General features: G+C 41.9%; 1 protein-coding gene and 1 non-coding gene across 3 annotated transcripts in view; both read left to right on the top strand.

Moving 5' to 3' along the window:
- The first annotated feature begins 8 nt into the window (after positions 1 to 8).
- Positions 9 to 81, top strand: trnak-cuu (transfer RNA lysine (anticodon CUU)). The gene has a single exon. It is a non-coding gene; the product is annotated as a tRNA-Lys (tRNA).
- Positions 82 to 12,747: 12,666 nt separating this feature from the next.
- The window catches only part of psma3 (proteasome 20S subunit alpha 3), a 35,737-nt gene continuing 26,880 nt past the window's right edge, over positions 12,748 to 21,604 (top strand). The window contains exons 1-4 of one of the 2 annotated variants that reach the window (XM_069916902.1): positions 12,748 to 12,865; positions 14,020 to 14,075; positions 20,491 to 20,573; positions 21,098 to 21,221. In XM_069916902.1, the coding sequence (XP_069773003.1) occupies positions 12,769 to 12,865; positions 14,020 to 14,075; positions 20,491 to 20,573; positions 21,098 to 21,221 (360 nt within the window). In that variant the 5' untranslated portion in view covers positions 12,748 to 12,768. The remainder of the gene's footprint in view (positions 12,866 to 14,019; positions 14,076 to 20,490; positions 20,574 to 21,097; positions 21,222 to 21,604) is intronic. The other variant, XM_069916903.1, reaches the window with a different exon arrangement.

The following is a 21,604-nucleotide window of genomic DNA, read 5'->3' as shown; positions in this document are numbered from 1 at the left end:
TCGTCAGAGCCCGGCTAGCTCAGTCGGTAGAGCATGGGACTCTTAATCCCAGGGTCGTGGGTTCGAGCCCCACGTTGGGCGTTCAATCTTTTTTGGTTATTGTTTTGGGATAGATATGTTTTATTGTTCTTGAACTAACCAACCAGAGATTATGGAGTATGTATGGATAGAGTGTATCGAATAAACTTTATTTCTCCATAATTACAAATTTATTTACTATTGATATTTTATTTACGATTTCAAGCATCTGCAGTATTTTGAAATAAAAACAAAAAATGTTGAAACGTTTCACAGGCCAAAGTGCATCTGAGGAAAAACATTTAACATTTCGTCTATTTCCTTCATCATTTTTATTTTGTAGGAGAGAAAATAGGTAAAACAAAGGGAATATCTCTGCTAAATTTTGGCCAGCTCATTTACTGCATCAATTAAGGTAAGTTGCAGTTAAGATCCAATTAAGCCTCTTTCCCTGTTAAGTGTGTTGCTGCAGGTTGCAACTCTCTAGTCCAGCACCCCTGGGACTTGACTGCTGCAGAAGTACAAAAAAATTGATCCTGATCATTTTCCTCTAGGTTTAGAGCACAGAACAGTACAGGCCCTTCGGCCCATGATGTTGTGCCGACCTATATCAGAATCAGAACTTATTGTCATGAACAAGTCACAAAATTAAGTGTTTTTTGGCAGCATCATAGCGTAAACATTTATATTATAACCATCTTACAACATTATTATAAAAAAAGTGCACAAAAAGTAAGGCTGTGTCTTGGATCATTCAGGAATCTGATGGCAGCGGGGAAGAAGCTGTCCTTGTGCTGTTCAATGCTCGTCTTTGGGCTCCTGTACCTTTTTCCCCAATGGTAGCAGAGTGAAGAGGGCATGGCCTGGATGGTGGGGGTCAGAGGATAGAGGCTGTTTTATTAATATACCGCCTATTGTAGGTGTCCTCGATGGAGTGAAGTTTGGAGTCTGTGATGTTGCAGGCCGAGTTAACAACCCTCTGGAGTTTATTCTTGTCTTAAGAGTTGGTATCTCCATACCAGCCAGAATGCTCTCCATGGTACACCTGTAAAAGTTTACAAGAGACTTATACCTGTCATGATAATGAATATGTATGAGATATACCGGAAGTCACGTGGTATGAGAGAGAGATAAGAACACAAGCAGGAGAACAAAGGAAACTGGAGAATAAAAAGACACTAAGAAGTTTACCTGATAAAATTTGTGTTTAATGTTTTATTAACTTCACATTTCGGGCCACAAATGTGACAATACCCACCAAAAAAAACAACTCTCCCTACCTCATAACCGTCTATTTTTCTTTCATCCATGTGCCTAAGAGTCTCTTTAATTGCTCCTATTGTTTCAGCCTCCATCACCACACCTGGCAATGCATTTCAGGCAACCATAACTCTGTGCAAAAAGCTTACCCCTAAACCTTCCTCCTTTTACTTTGTAAAAATGTCCTCTGGTGTTTGCTACTCCCACCCTGGCTGTCCAGTACTGGCTGTCTACCTTATCTATGCGTCTCACAATCTTGTCAACCTCCATGAAGTCACCTCACATCCTTCTAGGCACAAAGAGAAAAGACCTAGCTCTACTAATGTTGCCTCATAAGACATATTTTCCAATCCCGGCAACATCCTAGTAAATCTCTGCTACAACCTCTCGATAGCTTCCACATTGCAATGAGGTGACCAAAACTGATCACAATATTCCAAGTGTGGTTTCACCAGAGATTTATAGAGCTGCAGCATTACCTCATGACTCCTGAACCCAATCACTGACTAATGAAGCCGAGTTTTCTTAACTTTCCTATCAACCAGTGCAGCAACCCTAGAGATCTATGGTTTTGGACCCTCAGGTTTTTCACATTGTTTGATATCCTACCATTAACCATGTACTCTACTGTTAAGTTTGACCTTCCAAATTGCATCACCTAACACTTAACTGGATTGGACTCCATCTGCCCACTTTTCTGCTCAACTTTGCATCCTGTCTATATTTTGTTATAACCTAAGACAACCTCCAGCTCTATCCACAACACCTCCAACCTCATATCATCAGCAGACTTTCCCATCTCCTTACTTCTTCGTTCAGGTCATTTACAAAAATCACAAAATGCAGGGGTCCCAGAACAGATCCCTGTGGAACTCCAGTAGCCACTGACCTCCAGGCAGAATATTTTCTGTCCATGACGACTCTCTGTTTTCCACAGGCAAGCCAATGCTGAATCTACACAACCAAGGTTCCATGGATCCCATGCCTCATGACTTTCTGAATGAGTCTCCCATGGGGGAACCTTGTCAAATGCCTTACTAAAATCCATACACACATCAACCACCCAACCTTCATGAATTTATTTTATTACCACCTCAGAAAAACTCATGAGACATGACCTTCCCCTCCTAAAGCCATGCTGACTATCCCTGAGACTATTTCTCCAAATTCTAGTAAATCCTGTCCTTAAGAATCCTCTGCAATAGTTTTCCCACTCTTGATGTAAGACCAGTTGTTTATAATTCCCCATTACTTTTTTAAACAAAGTGACAGCATTTGCCATTCTCCAATCCTCCATAACCTCCCTTGTGGCCAAGGAGGACACAAAGATCATTGCCAATGCCCCAAAATCTCTTCCCTGAGAAACTGGGGTATATCTAGTCTGTAGAGGCAAACCTTTGGCAGAGGAATCAGGTTCAGGTAGCCAAAACTGAAGGACAGAGTTCATCACAGATGATTTCCAGAGGCTTGAAGAAGAGATCAGAAACATGTTATATATCTTTACCTCTTATGAACGTTGCAAGACATGCTGAGTTCCTCCCGTATATCTGTGTTTTTACTACAATCACAGCATCTGCAGACTTTCTAATTTCTGGAGCCCATGCATCGTACAATTTTCATCTATAAGTATTCTGAATATTCTGAAGTTACAGGACACACAGGACACTGTTGGAATGACCATATTTTTGTATTGTGGAGGGGGCTCTTGTTTCTGTGAAGTGTATAGTTTCAGGAAAATAAAAGAAACTGTGGAGAGGAGTGAGAGAAAGGTTTGAAATGTGAAAACAGCTCACGAAGAACCATAACTATGAAGGTCTCGTTTACAAGCAACCAAACATGTTCTGCAGGAAGAACTAATCAGGTCAAGCAGCTTCAGCAGGAGAAAAATAATGGTCAACATTTGGAGCTGAAGCTCTTTATTGTGATTGGGGATATATAATAGAGAAGCCAGTATTAAGAGGACAGGATAGGAGCCCTATGTGGGATTAGTAAACAAGGTGGAGGTGAAACATGACAGGCAGAAGCAGATTGCAAGATGTCAGACAGAGAGAGAGAGCAAAGAACAAAAGGGGTTAGGTTGAGGAAGATGAATCACAGAGTGAATGACTCCACTGTATCACTTCTCTCCATGCTCAATAAAGGGTTTTGACTCAAAATGTTGATCATTCTTTTTCTTCCACTGATGCTGCTTGACTCGTTGAATCCCTCCAACAGATTTCAGACTTTAGCATCTATAATGTCCTGTGTGCCTTCTTTGAGTAAATGGGAATACAGAATATTTGCCATTGGGCTGTTAGTTTAGGTTCATCACATACCCAGATTGGAGAGGAGGGTGGGAGGTGGGGGATGGCCAGGGTTAGAGGTGCTCTACAATTGTCCCTTCCTTGTACAAAAATGGGGGAGGGTAGAAGGTAGGGAACTAAATCCAGTTAGCTTATCAGCTATGGTTGGCCTGATGCAAAGAGACAACAATCATAGAAGAAATGGTTCATCATTTAGGAAAACTGAACATAATTAAAATGAGTTAACATTTTATTGAAGGTAAATCACATTTAGAATGTTTGCTTAAATTTTTTGAGGATGTAATAAGAAGAGTGGATAGAGGTGAACTTGTAGATGTAGGGTATTTAGATTTCCAGAAGGTATTTGACAACATGCCACAAAGCAGGCTGATGCATAAATGTATTGGAATGGATTGAAAGTTGGCACCACATGGAAAACAAAAAAATAAGAATAATTGGCAGTGGAAAGAGGTAACAAGTGGAGTACCTCAGGCATACATTCTTGGCCAACAATTGTTAAATATTTACATTAATGGTCTGTAGGAAGGTACAATGTGTTAAGTTTTTACAGTTGCTGACGAATCAAAAATAGGTGGAAGGGTATGTTGTTATGAGATGCTCTGATTCTGTGGCAGGATACTCAGAGATTAAGTGAGGGGAAAACTGGCAAATGAAGTTTAAAGCAGGAAAGCGCAAGGTCCTGCACTTTGATAAAATAAATCAAATGAAAAATTATTTTCTAACTGAAAGAGATTTAAACTGAGAGAAGTACAGTGAGATTTAGGTGTTACTTGTGCTTTAATCATAAAATGTTTGCAAATAGCATTTTGGCCTTCATTACAAAGCAGTTGGAGTTTAAAATTAGGGTGTTGGTGAAGCCTCACCTGGAATACTATGCATTGTTTTTGTTCCCTGGCCTTACAAAAAATAATGCAGATGGCTCCATATAGGGTTTAAATGGCCTGTTAAAGGAGCTGACAGTGTTTCAAAAAAACTGCAACTAAGGTCTGTGCCCAAGATGATGCGTCTGCCACTGGAGGTTGCAGACTCTTGACCGATGCATGGCACCGGAAACAGAGGAATAATTCCAATTGAGAAGGAGAAGCAATGTGCCAGGGAAGGTGACCGCAGACCAGCGATGGGGTCAGCAGCTGCAGGTCCCAAACAGGCTGTGGGCGATTGGCGACTTGCAGTTGAATGACTCGTGAAGGCTAGATTACTGGAAATTGACTCATGGGAACCAGGCATTGGAACCAGGATTCAAGAGGGTGCTGAGGGCAAGAACGACTCTCGAAGGGCCCTGGGAGCTGAAAGCTTCCTGATTGAATCGGAGTCTTGGCCTTGGAGCTCAGGCTGCCAATGGTTTGAACAAGAGAGGCTGGGGGTGTGTGGAGGAAAATCCAGAGACACTCAGTGTCTCTAAAATGACCTTATTTTGTTTCTTTTTCTCTTATTGTTAGGGGCTGGACAGCGCTCAGGGTGACACATTTATTTGCCTTACAGCAGACAAAAGTTGAAGTATATTGTGTATTATTCTTTGGCTTGGCTTTGCGGACGAAGATTTATGGAGGGGTAATGTCCACGTCAGCTGCAGGCTCGTTTGTGGCTGACAAGTCCGATGCGGGACAGGCAGACACGGTTGCAGCGGTTGTAAGGGAAAATTGGTGGGTTGGGTGTTGGGTTTTTCCTCCTTTGTCTTTTGTCAGTGAGGTGGGCTCTGCGGTCTTCTTCAAAGGAGGTTGCTGCCCGCCGAACTGTGAGGCGCCAGGATGCATGGTTTGAGGCGATATCAGCCCACTGGCGGTGGTCAATGTGGCAGGCATTTCTTTAGGCAGTCGTTGTACCTCTTCTTTGGTGCACCTCTGTCACAGTGGCCAGTGGAGAGCTCGCCATATAACACGATCTTGGGAAGGCGATGGTCCTCCATTCTGGATTATTGTTATGTATAATGACCATAAGAGGAACCTTGAGCCCAGATAAATATTAAACAGATCTTCGAACAGAAGGGAATGGAGAAATAGCACACAGGTTGCAGCCAACACTGAGTCGTCATGATCATATTCGAGTTGAAGGGCCTTATTTTCATGTGTTCACGAATAAAATACAAAAACGTTGGAAGCGCACCGTGAATCAGGAAGAGTTAACGTTTCAAGTCAACGGAACTCACATTTTCCCAACTAAGATTACGAATCTGTAATCTTAGTGTTAGGAATTAAAGTACCTTTAAAGAAATTGCTCGAGACAAAAATTGAGAACAAAGAACATTTATTACTACAACAATGCAAAGTTGGGTGCTTCCCCTTACCCTGGGAATACACACACACACTGGGGCTCACCCAACTTTTATACAGTTGATTTCAGTGTAGGAATACCCTCCCCCTTACATTCTTCTGCCTCCTGCTGGAGAGGTTTGGCATTAGGCAATCCTGCCTGCCTACGTGCAATTTCAGTATACTTGGAGAACCAGGGGGGGTTATCCTGTCGGTGTCCCTTCATGTCATTGTCCTTATTCACACCTTCCTGATTCTCGGGGCTACAGTCTCTTGATATGCAGAGTTGACTCATTCTATCTAGGGTTGGCTAATTTCATATGTATAAATCTGTGTATGGTTAGCTAATTAGAAATGTATGACTTGGTACTTCTGTCCAGGGCTAGGAGACCCTTATCTGATCCAGACTACCTCAACTTCCTACATTCTATTGTACCTTACCATTCCTTATCTTAGTCCTATGGTCTTGTCACAAAGGATAGGAGATTCTTATGTTAATCGTGCTGACTCTGCTTTCCTGCATCCTAAGCCCCAAACTTATCCTGTTTGAACTGGTTTCAGCCATTTTACTGATGAACTTTAGTTTCTTCCATGTTCATAATTTTAGATCAATTTTCCCATCTCTCACAATCCTCACTTTTCTTTTAGATCAGTAATACTGATCTTTCACCATGATCAGTGTTACTGATCTTTGGTTACTAGTGTCAGTGTGACTGATCCCCCCCCCCCTCTCCTCACTTTTCTTTTAGATCAGTAACACTGATCTTTCAAGTGTAAGGTGTAGTTTTACCCAGCTGGTCAATAACCGAATTGTAATGTCTGTGTAAAGTCTTTAGGTAGGGGAGCACCATGAAGGTCAGGGGAGTGAGTCCAGCTGCTTATTAGGGTTTGGAGTATCAGGCTCCAGTTCTCAGTAAAGAGTCTAGTCCATCCCATACGTTGAAATATTGAAGCAGTGTCTTTGAAGCACACGACCTTTGTTAAGTGTTGTCCCGACGAAGTCTGTGAGAGGCGCTGCCTTCAGCAGCGAACAAGTAGCAGTCTATGAGAAGCGCTGCCTTCAGCAGCGAACGAGTAGCAGTCTATGAGAAGCGCTGCCTTCAGCAGCGAACGAGTAGCAGTAGTCAGGCGGTTCCGTTTGATTGTGGCTCGTATCTGATGTCCTCTTCAGCCCCGAACCCTAGGGCCACCGATCTCCGAAGGCTGTTTGGAGCCTGATATTAAAGTGTCAAGCAGCTCACGTTGTTGGAAACTGGAGCTCCCTTTCATGGGGTGATGAAAAGTGACCAAGCAGGGGGGATTGTTTCTTGTGATTTAACTGTGTGTTGCAGCTTGTCTGCTAACATTAGCATATATATCATTGAACTTGTGAGTTGCAGCCTGTCTGTGTACATTAGCATATGTATTAACTCTCTCTCTCTCTGTTACATGTACAATGCTGACTACCATTCTGTCTGTCTTTGTCCCACCATGTCCTTTGTGCTATCGCTTCAAAACTCCTGTCTTTAATACCTGTGTAGGCTATGATACAAATTAGATGTACTCCACTAAAGCTGTTTAATTCCCCTGGTCCGTATTGGGATCCCTTATATCCCATTATGATTATACATTAAATCTATGCCCTGTCTACATTCTAAAGGAGCTGAATTGTAACCTCTGCTGCCCCTATTCCAGGGGGGCTTAAAACATTAACGAACAATATTCCAAAGAAATTAGTAAACAACAATGAACAATACATGTAAAGCTCATTAAAAACAGCACTAAAATACAATAAGAACTGAATAAAGCACAATAAATGTAAAGCTCATTGAAAACTGCAATAAAATACAATAAGAACTGAATAAAACACAATAAATGTAAAGCTCATTGAAAACTGCAATAAAATACAATAAGAACTGAATAAAACCACAATAAATGTCAAGCTCATTGAAAACTGCAATAAAATACAACAATAACTGAATAATCAAAAGACAAGTAAAATACAACAATAACTGAATAAACCATTAAAGAAACGAAAAAAAATGTTAAATTACGGCACTTTGTAACAATCTGACTTTCCTTTGTGTTAGTGTAAAAATTGTAAAATGAAACACAAACCATATTTGCATGGGTTTTGAATATGTTAGACCTTATTAAAATGCAGTTGGAGCTGCTTGTCTGTATGGGGCACAACCCTCCAATTTGTTAGAGTGAGTACATAACAGACATTGCAGCACAAGAGCCCCTGCAAGAGAACTTGAAACATATTCAACCTTTAGTTCTGCCTTAAGTAAAATGCCTTGTGCCACAGCTCACAGGAGCTGGCCTTATTTAAAACAGTCTGTAAAACAGGCACCAAAAAAAAGTTAAAGATGTTCTTATGAAGATTGCACACACAATAATTTAAGTACAGGCTAGTTTCTATTATATTCCACTTAAAAGTTCTGCTGCATGAATCCTGGAGCTTGTGGAGTCATTATTGAATCAAGAAATATTGGTACCATGCCAATCTCATTCTAACATGCCAATTTTTCCAGTCCTTAAGTCAAGATGTACTGAATAGCATCTGGTACAAGATCTGTGAGTTCTCAATGATATTATTATTCTTATGCACCCAATTGTTCTGAACTATGCCACCAATTTAAATCATATTCCACCTATTGCAATACTCACACAGCACCATAGACCAGTTCGCAGGTTTATTTCTCCATTAAGCTGAATCCAGTCGCGCAGGGTTTACCTCCGTGATTATTTACAATGTAACTTCTGCACTACCGGATTTAAATATAAACCTGATGAATGGGGAAAGTTATCATGAATTAAATAACAGCGGCAATACAGAGAAATTGTGCTGAGGCATTAATTTCACTCCAGAGGAAAATGCACCAGAGAAATGAATGATTAAACTTATAGGAATCCCCATAGGAATCCCCAGAGGTATCTTTATTCTCCAGAGGTGGGTGATCTTTAAACTCACGGACCTTGACTGCTGAATGTGTAGAAGAAATGTATTAAATGTGTTGATAGGGCTCCATACCTCTAACTGCAAGACAAGAGCCTGAAGCCTCAATTTCAAGTGCCACAGTGCACTTAAAGGGACATGCACACTCCCCCTTCAACTGGCTGATCCAGCCACTTTACACATCAGATCCTTTCTTTATCTCACATACACTTAAAGTTAAGATGTATAGAACTCACCCTATTTGCGCAAACATTTCTCCCTGCAAATGTTATAACATCACTCAACTCTCAGGTACTCCCTGTGCAAAATCACATTTAAATACAATTTATTTCATAAATTGGAATTAACTGGTAGTTAAATTTGCTAATTCTACAGTATTGAAAAACGATCATTTATGACATTTAATTTTTAGCATGAATTTTAATCAATATTGGTCAGTGACTGAAGTGGGAAGTCGTGATTTATGAAATTATCTCTGGTCTCTACTCTCCCACTCCCTGCACTTCTCCCAACATTCAGGAGCTGGCACACAGTCCCTGCCTTTTTTTTTTCATGTTACTCATCTACTATTCCTTTAACTGCTTGCATCAAAATGTTAGCCTTTGCTTTCTGCTTATCCTCAGATGTCTGGACAAATGCTTTTTGTGTGATCTGTAGAAGCTGGGTTATTCCCTGCTCATGCCAATTTTCTGTCTTTTGTAATTTTCTCTTAATGTCTGGGGCTGAGTTGGTAACAAAACCTGTTAGTACCAATTGTTCCCCTGCTGGGGATTCTATGTCGAGACCCCATATTGTATATATATTTGGTCCCAAAAATTGGTCTAACTGTTCGGCACATCCCTGGGGATCTTCTATCAGGGAGGTCAGTTCTTTCTTAAAGTTACACACTTCAGTACTGGTCAGGGGCACATTTACGAAACCGAGACCCTCTCTCATGGGAACTTCCCGCAGTGGTCTCATCCAATTGGTTTCTGGCTTATTAGGTCTGGGTTCCTGCTCCCTGGGAAATGAATCAAAGGGTTCTGCCCTTTCTTCCTGAAGAGTCTCACGCTGTTCTGAATTAAAGTTACCTCTCTCTCCTGTCAACAGAGGTGGTAATCGAGTGCTTTGTGAGCAAGTTATCATACCACTCCTGCTCTCTTCTCTCTTCTCTAGTGGTGGGGGAGGTGGGGAAGGTGCAGAAGGGTAGGTCATAGGAGGGGAAGGAAAGATAGGAGCTGGCATAGGAGGAACATAGGGTGGAGGGAGGGAATGTAACACATCCCAACCCTGTGATTCAGGGACAAGAGGTTCCTCCTCTCTCTTATCCCTGGATTCTTTCTCATTCAAAACCAGCTGTTCAATGGATCCCTTGAGCCAGCAGGCTGCATATTCCCTGCTCTCAACATTGTCTTTCTGGTTTTGATAGAGCCATAAGTTCAAAGCTTCACACATCCATTCATCCTCGGATCCGAATTTTGGCCAGTACACGGAGCTCCCTTTAACCGGGTATCTCACCCATTCATTACAACAATACCTGACCGTCGTCAGTTTGTCTTTACCGCGGGTCTTTCCTGTGCCCCACTCAGATAACATCATCCCAAGCGGGCTGTACGTAGCTATCTGGTGGTCACGTCCTGTGTCAGGACTCTCATCTCTACTGCCCGCTATTCCCATACTTAGGAACAAGTAAAATACTCTTACCGAGTTCTGGCAGTACTGCTCTAGCGCGCGTCCTTCCGCCGTTTGTTCTCAATGCCTCTTCTCGGATATCACTCGCTTCTTCCACTGACCAGCCACCCGTCGCCCGTGAGTCCAGCTGAATCAGCCGGGGTGCACCTACTCTCGTCGTCGGGGTACTCTGTCAGTGGAGGGAGTGTGATCCCGGACGAGCCCCCATTTGTTAGGAATTAAAGTACCTTTAAAGAAATTGCTCGAGACAAAAATTGAGAACAAAGAACATTTATTACTACAACAATGCAAAGTTGGGTGCTTCCCCTTACCCTGGGAATACACACACACACTGGGGCTCACCCAACTTTTATACAGTTGATTTCAGTGTAGGAATACCCTCCCCCTTACATTCTTCTGCCTCCTGCTGGAGAGGTTTGGCATTAGGCAATCCTGCCTGCCTACGTGCAATTTCAGTATACTTGGAGAACCAGGGGGGGTTATCCTGTCGGTGTCCCTTCATGTCATTGTCCTTATTCACACCTTCCTGATTCTCGGGGCTACAGTCTCTTGATATGCAGAGTTGACTCATTCTATCTAGGGTTGGCTAATTTCATATGTATAAATCTGTGTATGGTTAGCTAATTAGAAATGTATGACTTGGTACTTCTGTCCAGGGCTAGGAGACCCTTATCTGATCCAGACTACCTCAACTTCCTACATTCTATTGTACCTTACCATTCCTTATCTTAGTCCTATGGTCTTGTCACAAAGGATAGAAGATTCTTATGTTAATCGTGCTGACTCTGCTTTCCTGCATCCTAAGCCCCAAACTTATCCTGTTTGAACTGGTTTCAGCCATTTTACTGATGAACTTTAGTTTCTTCCATGTTCATAATTTTAGATCAATTTTCCCATCTCTCACATTAGTTTAGTTTATTTCTCTTCACGGTTCCCCCCCCCCAGAATTAATATACCTATATAATCTCTTCTCTTTGGCTTGGCTTCGCGGACGAAGATTTATGGAGGGGGTAAAAAGTCCACGTCAGCTGCAGGCTCGTTTGTGGCTGACCAGTCCGATGCGGGACAGGCAGACACGATTGCAGCGGTTGCAAGGGAAAATTGGTTGGTTGGGGTTGGGTGTTGGGTTTTTCCTCCTTTGCCTTTTGTCAGTGAGGTGGGCTCTGCGGTCTTCTTCAAAGGAGGCTGCTGCCCGCCAAACTGTGAGGCGCCAAGATGCACGGTTTGAGGCGTTATCAGCCCACTGGCGGTGGTCAATGTGGCAGGCACCAAGAGATTTCTTTAGGCAGTCCTTGTACCTTTTCTTTGGTGCACCTCTGTCATGGTGGCCAGTGGAGAGCTCGCCATATAATACGATCTTGGGAAGGCGATGGTCCTCCATTCTGGAGACGTGACCCATCCAGCGCAGCTGGATCTTCAGCAGCGTGGACTCGATGCTGTCGACCTCTGCCATCTCGAGTACCTCGACGTTAGGGGTGTGAGCGCTCCAATGGATGTTGAGGATGGAGCGGAGACAACGCTGGTGGAAGCGTTCTAGGAGCCGTAGGTGGTGCCGGTAGAGGACCCATGATTCGGAGCCGAACAGGAGTGTGGGTATGACAACGGCTCTGTATACGCTTATCTTTGTGAGGTTTTTCAGTTGGTTGTTTTTCCAGACTCTTTTGTGTAGTCTTCCAAAGGCGCTATTTGCCTTGGCGAGTCTGTTGTCTATCTCATTGTCAGATACAGCAATGAGCTCTCTGAACCCTTCTCCATTAACAATGGCGTGAAGCAAGGCTGTGTTCTCGCACCAACCCTCTTTTCAATCTTCTTCAGCATGATGCTGAACCAAGCCATGAAAGACCCCAACAATGAAGACGCTGTTTACATCCGGTACCGCACGGATGGCAGTCTCTTCAATCTGAGGCGCCTGCAAGCTCACACCAAGACACAAGAGAAACTTGTCCGTGAACTACTCTTTGCAGATGATGCCGCTTTAGTTGCCCATTCAGAGCCAGCTCTTCAGCGCTTGACGTCCTGCTTTGCGGAAACTGCCAAAATGTTTGGCCTGGAAGTCAGCCTGAAGAAAACTGAGGTCCTCCATCAGCCAGCTCCCCACCATGACTACCAGCCCCCCCACATCTCCATCGTGCACACAAAACTCAAAACGGTCAACCAGTTTACCTATCTCGGCTGCACCTATATAATATTGTACTATCAATGCAGGTCTTTCCTAAGGACTTCAAACATTGAGAGAGTAGAAGGGCGAACCCTGGACCTTCCTCCCATCAGGCAAAGCAGGCCCTGCTCTCGCGGGTGTGATTGGTGCAGCTGGAGTCCAATCAGAATGCACATTATTGGTGGGGTGGTTGGGCCGGTGGTCAGGGAAGTGCTAGCAGTCAGTCATATTTTTCTCGTCCGGAATGAGCTCCATTGGTACCGGGGTGAGTAGTGGCAGGCGCCAGGTTTTGCCTTTTTGGGTTGGAGTCGAGAGGGTCTGCGGGGAAAGTGTTGGTAGTTTTCAGTTGTGCGAGAATTGATGATCGGGACTCGGGCCTTCCCCGGGCTTGACTTATTCATTGTGCAGGCCCTGCCCCAGGGAGGTTATCTTTGGGCTCGCACTGCGCTCCACTCGAAGTAACGCGATAGGGACGAGCTCACTCTCCGAGCAGTCGGCCAGTTTGGCTGGCGACTTTGATCGCCTCGCCACGGCAAACCGGGAAAGGTTGCTGAGTCACCGGGGAGGCGAGCCATGAAAGTGAAAACATGGACGGAGACGGCCTTCGGTGATGGTGTTCATACGCAATTTATTGTTGAGGTTATGTTTAAAAATTCGGCGGAATTTTGATAAGTTTTATTTTGTACGCTCCACGTGAAATGATTTGTATTATATAGTTTAATTAAGGATCCGACATCCCTGTTTAGAGATTCCCACAGTTAAATGCGATCAGTTTTTAATCCTCTTGTACCAGGTTATTAATTTTGGTCATCTGCTGGGATCCAATACTGTTGGATTGAAACAGTAAACCGGATTTGTAATTTCATAGAGTTTAAAAAAAATGAAGGAAATGATTTAACCCGTTTAACTCTGCGAACTCTATGGTAAACACAATTCATCTGGTCCCTCTCTCCATAGTACATTTCTTTTTACTGATAGGTCCTCTAAATGCCAAAATGAATCTGACTCCACTATTTGTAGTGATGGATTCTAGATCTTAACCACTCTTATTGGTAAATGCAGGTGAATTTTAATCGATTCAAATAAAACGTGATATTTTAATCTTAAAATAAATGCATGTGTTATTGGCTACCTGACCAAATGATGTATTTTGGAATGGTGTTTCATGTGTCTCGACATTACATACAAGTATGGGTATAACTGTAAATTTGATAAATGGAGTAGAATAACCATTTATTTAATTGAAGGTGCTTTGTGGAAAGGGAGGAGGAACTTAAATTTAGAACCCAGATTTTTTTCAGACGTGTTTGCATGTTTAGATGTTGAGTTCTGGTGTCAACTCATTCACTGCACAAAAATGAATAAGCCTTGTGTTAAATATCTGCAAAGCCAACCTGTTTACATTCTGATCTTTTGCAGTGATAAAGATTCACCTTGGTATCACTGAGAATATTTTGAGAACCAATTTATTGAAGGTAGTCATTGATGAAATTCAATCTGTGCCAGCAGAGCCTTTTGGTTTGTGTTTCCTGAAGTCCACAATAATATCCTTGATTTTGCTAATGTTGAAAGCAAGGTTGTTGTGACACCACTCAATGATCTATCTCCCTCCTGTATGCTTCCTCATTGCTGTCTGTGATTCTGCCGACAACTGTGATTTTGTCGGCAAATTTGTAGGTAGCATTTAAATTATGCCTGGTCACACAATCATGGGTGTATAACAAGTAGAGCAGTGGGCTGAGCACATATCCTTGAGGTGCACCTGTATTGAACACCAGTGAGGAGGAGATGTTTCCAATTTGTACTGACTGATCTTCTGATGAGGAAATCAAGGGTCCAGTTGCAGAGGGGGGTGCAGGGCTTTGAGCTTGGTGACCAGCACGAAAGGAATAATGGTGTTGAAGCATGAACTGTAGTCAATGAAGAGCAGCTGTATGTATGAGTTGCTATTGTTGATCCAGAGCTGAATGGAGAACCAGTAATGATTCTATTCTCTTGTATCATTTGGAGATTAGGATTACCAACAAGCATAACAATGCACTGATGAGGTACCATCTGCACAAAATCCTTTAAATGCCTTAGCCGGAAAACAAGTCAACCTCTCTGACTTCTCTCAGGTCAGCGTGCAAAGGCTGAAGCTCCATTTACATTTGGTGGGTCAAATCTTTTATGTGACCAATATTATATTTCCAATATGGGTATTTTGCACTGAGCTCCAGCACAGCAAGATATTACCAGAGCAGAAAATACTTCTAAGATGTACTTGATGCCTCTGGAAATAACGTAGCATCTTTCTGACTTGTGAGAATCCATGGTCTGTGAATGAGCACCTGGGAATTCACTGAGAACCTTGCCTCTTCATTCGGAGCACATGGAAACCTGGTGGAAATGGAACCCCTCCATGCGACACGTACACTCTCACATTGCACCTGCCTCCTTTTGTGGCAAAGTCTGTGCTTGGGCATCATCAGTGAATCCTTAAACCATAAAATTGAAATGGAACTAATTGTTGATCCTTAACTGCCTGAGGAAAAAAGAAACTGACAGGTAATAGTTTATCTTAAAAAAAAAATAAGATGCAGTAATTAGCGTAGAGATCAGTGGCACAACCTGAAAATTATAATCGGCATAAGAATCTGGATGTGCCCTTTAGTTTCGTAACTGTGAGGTCAGTTTAAGATCAAGGTAAAAAGGATTTAACATGTGAGTACAAGTTGAAGGAGTAAATTATATGATTTGCTTCAAACTTTTACTAATAACTGAAGTGCAAGTAATGATGGTTCAGGTAGATTCCTGACATTTTAAGATATGGGACTTTCCCAAAACACCATTTTACTAAACTGTCTCTGCCTCGAGACACCCTCCTTGGTGATGCCTGCCGCACATGAAGCTACTTAACGAGATGAGAGCCCACGTTATTACAGGAAACATACCAGTGGGTAGAGCATTGGATGATTGGCAGGAAGCAGAGAGGTGGGAGACAAGGATCATATTCTGATTATATGCCAGTTGCTAGTGGTGTTCCAAAGGGGTCAGTGTTGGGGCTGCTTTTTATGTTCTATATTAATGATTTGGATTATGGAATGAATAGCTTTGTGGCCAAGTTTGCAGCCAAAGTGAAGGTAGGTGGAGGGGCAGGTAGTGTAGAGGAAACACGGACGCTGTAGAAGGACTTGCAGGTTAGGAAAATGGGATAAGAAGTGACAAATTAAATATAATGTTGGAAAGTTTACGGTCATGCACTTTAGTGGAAAAAAATAAACAAGCAGACTTTTTTCTTCAATATTTTTATTGGTTTCATCAAGTAAATGTTACATAGGTACATGATAATAAAGTATTAATAAAAATAGTGTAAAGACCTGTTATTGTGGAAAAAAAATTGTAAAAAAATTCTATACTAATTGTCAACTCCCTCCCTTTGGAGGCTATTAGCTAAACATTAACAGTCCACTACCTAATTTTAAAAAAAGGGAAGGTAATCAATGGGGTCAAAAAATCAAAAGTATGCTAACCGTACAAATTCTGAAAATAATTACTGTATTTGATGGCATCTAGGACCCCCCCCCCCCTCATTATTAGCGTGCAATTTCAAGGGAAAAAAATTTGTTTTACTGTATTTACCTCATGCATTTTGCTCAGGATGTCTAATGCTCCCTCCCTCTCTCCCACAGTGCTTTGAAGGGAGCACTGGGCCCTGATGTTCAGGTTTTGTTCAACAAACCTAATCATTGAGGCCCAGCGCTCCCCTCAAAACATTGTGGGAGAGAGCGAGCGACGGGGCCCCCGAGGAAATTGAATAAGGTGCGGGGGCAGGTGCCAGTGAGTGAGTGGTCTGAGGTGCTCGCTCACTGCTGACCATTGACGGCTCCGTGGTTGAGGTTGTCAAGAGTATCAATTTTCTTGGTAGCACTTGGTGGAGAACCTCACCCGGTCCCGTAACACACACTCCGTAGCCAAGAAAGCCCAGCAGCACCTCTACTTTCTGCAAAAGATGAAGAAAGTTCATCTCCCACCCTCCATCCTCACTACATTCTACAGCAGATGTATCGAGAGCATCCTGTGCAACTACTTTACTGCCTGGTTTGGAAGTGATACCTCCTCGGATGGCATGACCCTGCAGAGGATAGTGAAATCAGTGGAAAAGATGATGGGGGGGGGGGGCCCGATGCCTAGCTTTAGTATGGCCCCCCACTGAACTTGCCCTCTTTCCCCTGTCTCAAGGCCCTTACCCTATTTATTAGCCTTTAGGCGTGATGCCCTCACATATTCTAAATTTATCCACCAGTATGTCCTGGGATTACACCAGTTGGTGTTTGGTTGGAGGAGGGGAGGAGAAACTTTATTAAAAATATTCAAACAAAACTTATAGAAGCTGTCTGCTCGCCCCAAATATTTTGAGAAGTCTGTTAGTTACAAAAGGATAAATAAAATTTTAAAAAAGTCGATACAAAATAATACAGAAGGGAGAGTCTTTTTTAAACGGGTAAACCTCTCATGAGTGATGCTGCGTGAGGCAGACCTCCGATTTGTGTGCATGTACAAATGTGAGCATTGATTGACAGGTGGCATGGGACCGAGACCCTTTGGAACCATGCCATTCTTCAACACACTTGGAATCTTTTCGTACCCTCCCTACAACTCACTTTTTGTACCAGCCTGGCATGGGAATGGGGCAGAACTGGGAGATGTGGTTGATGGCAAAGGGTCACATAATTAATAACCGTTGGTTAGCCCTGTGGATCCAAAAAGGGGGGGAAACAAAGTTATCTTGTTAGCGATTTAATCGTCGCCTGTGGCTCCTGATTATTTAATAGACAGTGTTTGTATGGAAAGAGAGTGATTGACACTTTAAGGGCTCAGTAGTTTGGTGCCAGGTCGTGGGGCTCCTTATTATTCCAGCATTGACTGGTGATTACAGACAGGAGGATTGGCTGCTCCTACAGTAGTCGGGTGGGCAATACATTTCCAGCCTCATTGTCAGCAACCTCACGCCCCACACCTTTACCCGTTTCTTCACACCTTTAATTTATTCTCTCTTAGTTTTCATTTTTAGTCCAAAAAACCGCTTCAACTCTTTTTGTGCATCATCCTCACATTATGCTCAGCAGGTCTCTGAATTGGATGTTAAAAATCTAGTAGTTTGGTGGGAAAGTGGAGGATTGGGATGGGGGTTGAATTAAAGCAATTCGCCCAGAATCTGAGGCAGTTAGTGGTGGATGCTGGGTGACTGTCTGAGAGGCCACCTCACTGTGGCAATAGTGCCTGCAGAAGCACAGGCAGTGGCTTTGACATTTAGATCATCCCCTCTGGGCTAGGTGCACAAAGAGGAAGGGAGAGTGAGAGGAGGAGAAACCTCTTAGACAGGGATTTACAAACAGGAGATTGATTCCATGTCATTTATATGTAGTGGTTGTCAGTAAGAAATAAGTCCCTAAAAGCATTACTTGTTTACTTTTAAATGTTTATATGTTTGGAGCCTAATTTAGATAACAAAATAGTATTTGTAATGAAAATAATGTGTACAAAAATACTGAAATACATCGGGCATCTTAGGCCCCTTTATCCTCTGGGCTCCTAGGTGTCAGCCTACTCCGCCTAATGGTTAATCTGTCACTGGTAAGATAAGTGAAGAGGTCCTGAAAAGGGAATACAGGGAATTATGGCGAAAGCTGAGAATCAAGGCCTCCAGGATGGTAATTTCACATGTCATTGCCATGTGCTAGTGAGGGCAAAAATAGTGAGATCAGGCAGATAAAATTGTGCTGAGAAACTGGTGCAGGATTTCAGATTCTTGGATGATTGGGATCTCTTTTGGGGAAGGTATGACCTATACAAAAAGGATGGGTTACACCTGAACCCAAAGGGAACCAATATCCTGGCAGGCAGGGAGCTGTTAGGGAGGGTTCAAACTACAGTAATTTGGCAGAGGGATGGGAACCAGTGTGTTAAGGGCTGAAGAAGGGGGAAATAGTGTAAAGTAAGATGGTGTGCAGTAAAGATGACAGGTGGGTGATGATACAAAATAATAGGTGGAGGGATGACAGAGGCACGGTGCATTCAAAAACTGATCTGAAGGTATTACACTTAAATATATGCAGCATTAGAAACAAAGTGGATAATCTTGCAGTACAGCTACAGATTGGAGAGAACGATGTTGGGCTGTTACTGGGTCGTGGCTGAAGGATGGATTTTATTGGGAGCTGAATGTCAAAGGATTCGTGGTGTATTGCAAGGATAGACGGAAATAAAGGGGGGAAGCATTGTATTGCTGGTAAGCAACAGTGTTAAATCATTGGAGAGAAGGAACATAGGATAAGAAGAGAGAAAATAATTATGGATTGAGTTAAGGAACAGTAAAGGTAAAAGGATACTAATGAAAGTTATATACCCCATCCTCCTCCCCTTCCTGACACCCTCCACGCCATTTAACCTCCCTCTAACCCCTGCCTTGTCTTCACCATCCCCTCTGACCCTCTCCTCTCGGAAACTGAATGCTTTGTCCTCAGTAGAGACTCCTCCTTCGTCCCCTTCACCCACACGTTAATGAGTTCTGAGCACGCCATGATGTTGAATGAACTCTTCTTCTGTCAGCTCCGTCTCCATGCTTGCTTCTAAAATCATGATTCTAACCCCCCCTTCAAAAAAAATCAAAGATCCCTTCTCTCGCTTTAAAATGTCTTCCTTCTCCTAGACACCTCATTCCAGTCTTCTACCTGCTCTTGACCTTTATATTTCCTACTGCCATCATGACATCAACTGAATCGAATAATTTCTCTCATATACAGGCCTCCAAACAGCAACTGGTATGTGGGCTACAAAATACAACTGGAAATAGCTGAAGCGTGACGGAAGGATAGCATTACGATAAATCATGGGGGATTTTAACATGAAAGTGGATTAGGAGAGTCTGGTTGTATGAAACTCAGGAGATAAAGTTTGTGGAATCCTATTGGATGTTTTTTGGAGCAGCTTGTTGATGATCCTACTGGAGATTGGGTGCTGTGCAATAAACCAGAGGTAATTAGAGACCTTAAGGTAAGGGAACCCAGAGGAGGTAGTGATCACAATATGGTTGAGTTCTCTTTGAAACTTGAAAAGGAGAGGATAGAATCAATGTGGTGTATTTCAGTCGAGTAAAGGAAATTAGTCACCTGAAAGGTAGACAAAGTATACAAGCATTGAAGAAAATGCAATATATGGTCATCAAGGGCAATATGAGAGAGAATGTAGCTATTGGAAAGATTCAAAATATTGGCACTTTTACCTTCAATAGAAAGTGATGGGTGATCTGAAAGGTCTTTTTAAATATTTGTGAAAGTTTCCATTTAGTTAAAATCCACACTTCTTGCTGCTCCCTTCAGGTAAAAGGCACAGAAGCTGAAGTCTGAGGTTCAAGAATATTTTTTCCCAAAACCCTGTATTCCTCTAATCTTAATTCGGACCACCAAAGATTTGTTTCCAATATGGTTACATTTTTTTGCACTTACTGCAACTGTAATCTATCCTTGCATAATTTATTACTTTTTTTTAGGGTTTGTAATTTAATATATACATTTTGTTAATTTATGTACCAGTGCAGCTACAGCATGGAAGGATGGTCAGTGCATTTGTACTTTGGTGTATGATGATAAACTCTATCAAAGCTCAGGGAAAAAGAAGACCTCTTCAGCCAGTTGTTAAATTGTGGCATCCATGAATTTAAGAAACAACTGAGGCAATTAGCATGGTGTATGAGTTGGGAGGGAAAGTGATTGGGAGGACATACTGAGATGAGACAGTTTAGGGGGCATTTCAATGGTAGATTTCTCTTTTATAAATATTTGGTAGTACTCAAACCTAAAGGGATAATTTTAATAGTTTATTGTACAAGATGTGTTTTTAAATTTTCAGTATGATTTGTCAGCATCAACCTTCTCTCCTGATGGACGAGTTTTCCAGGTTGAATATGCAATGAAAGCTGTTGAAAACAGCAGGTAAGGAATTTTTATTTGTTGCAATAGAATTTTCTTGAGTATCAGTAACACTCCAATTTTACCAAATATTAGCTTATTTTTGAATATTGATGCCTTGCTGGAATTCTGTTCCAAAAGTATTAATTTTACAAGTGACTACTGTTCCTATATAATGATTATTGTTTAACTGTGGGGAAATTAAAGGCATAAAAACCAAACCAGATTCCATTGTTTTACAGTCAAAATTTTAATTAGGAGCATGAATCTTGCAACAAATTCATGCTTCCAACCTTCCTATCAGGAATTTTCAATACTAAGTTTTACATTAGATTTACTCTTTTGGCAATTTTTTATTGCAATCCTACACTATTTTTAATTGCTTTGTTTACTGCTAAATTTGATACAAGATTGCGATTTTAATTGTGTTCACATTTTTGATCACTTGCAAATATTTTATTGCAAAACTAGAAAATTAAGAATTTCTTTCCCTTTTTAGATGAAAGTGCATGCTTGATTGTAAACTCATACTTCTTTTAATTGCACAGCACAGCCATTGGGATAAGATGCAAAGATGGAGTCGTCTTTGGAGTAGAGAAATTGGTTCTTTCTAAATTGTATGAACAGGGTTCCAACAAACGTATATTTAACATTGATCGTCATGTAGGAATGGTAAGATTTTAACCAGAATTTCATATAAAAAGTACTTTTAATGTTGCAGGAATGTTCCAAGAGTTTCATAATGTCATAATGAACAAAATATTGTCACTGAGTCAAAGAGATAAATGATTACAAAGTTGATTTTTTTTTAAAGGCGCATTGAAGGAAGAAAGGTATATAGAAGTTTGAACAATTAAAGTGATGGGTAAAAGCATGATTACTAATGATGCTACCATTTTAAAATGGTGAATTGTAATGAATTCTAATTCTAAAATTTGAGATGAATGTGTATCTCAGACTGCTGGATGATGAACAAAACCATGGAAGAATTTGAAAATAAGGATCAAACTATTAAAATGGGGAACTAAACAAATGGCAGATCCTGTACTAATTGG

The sequence above is a fragment of the Narcine bancroftii genome, chromosome 2, assembly GCF_036971445.1.
Source record: "Narcine bancroftii isolate sNarBan1 chromosome 2, sNarBan1.hap1, whole genome shotgun sequence".
In the NCBI taxonomy this organism is placed as follows: Eukaryota; Metazoa; Chordata; class Chondrichthyes; order Torpediniformes; family Narcinidae; genus Narcine; species Narcine bancroftii.
This window is presented reverse-complemented; position numbering and strand designations above follow the sequence as displayed.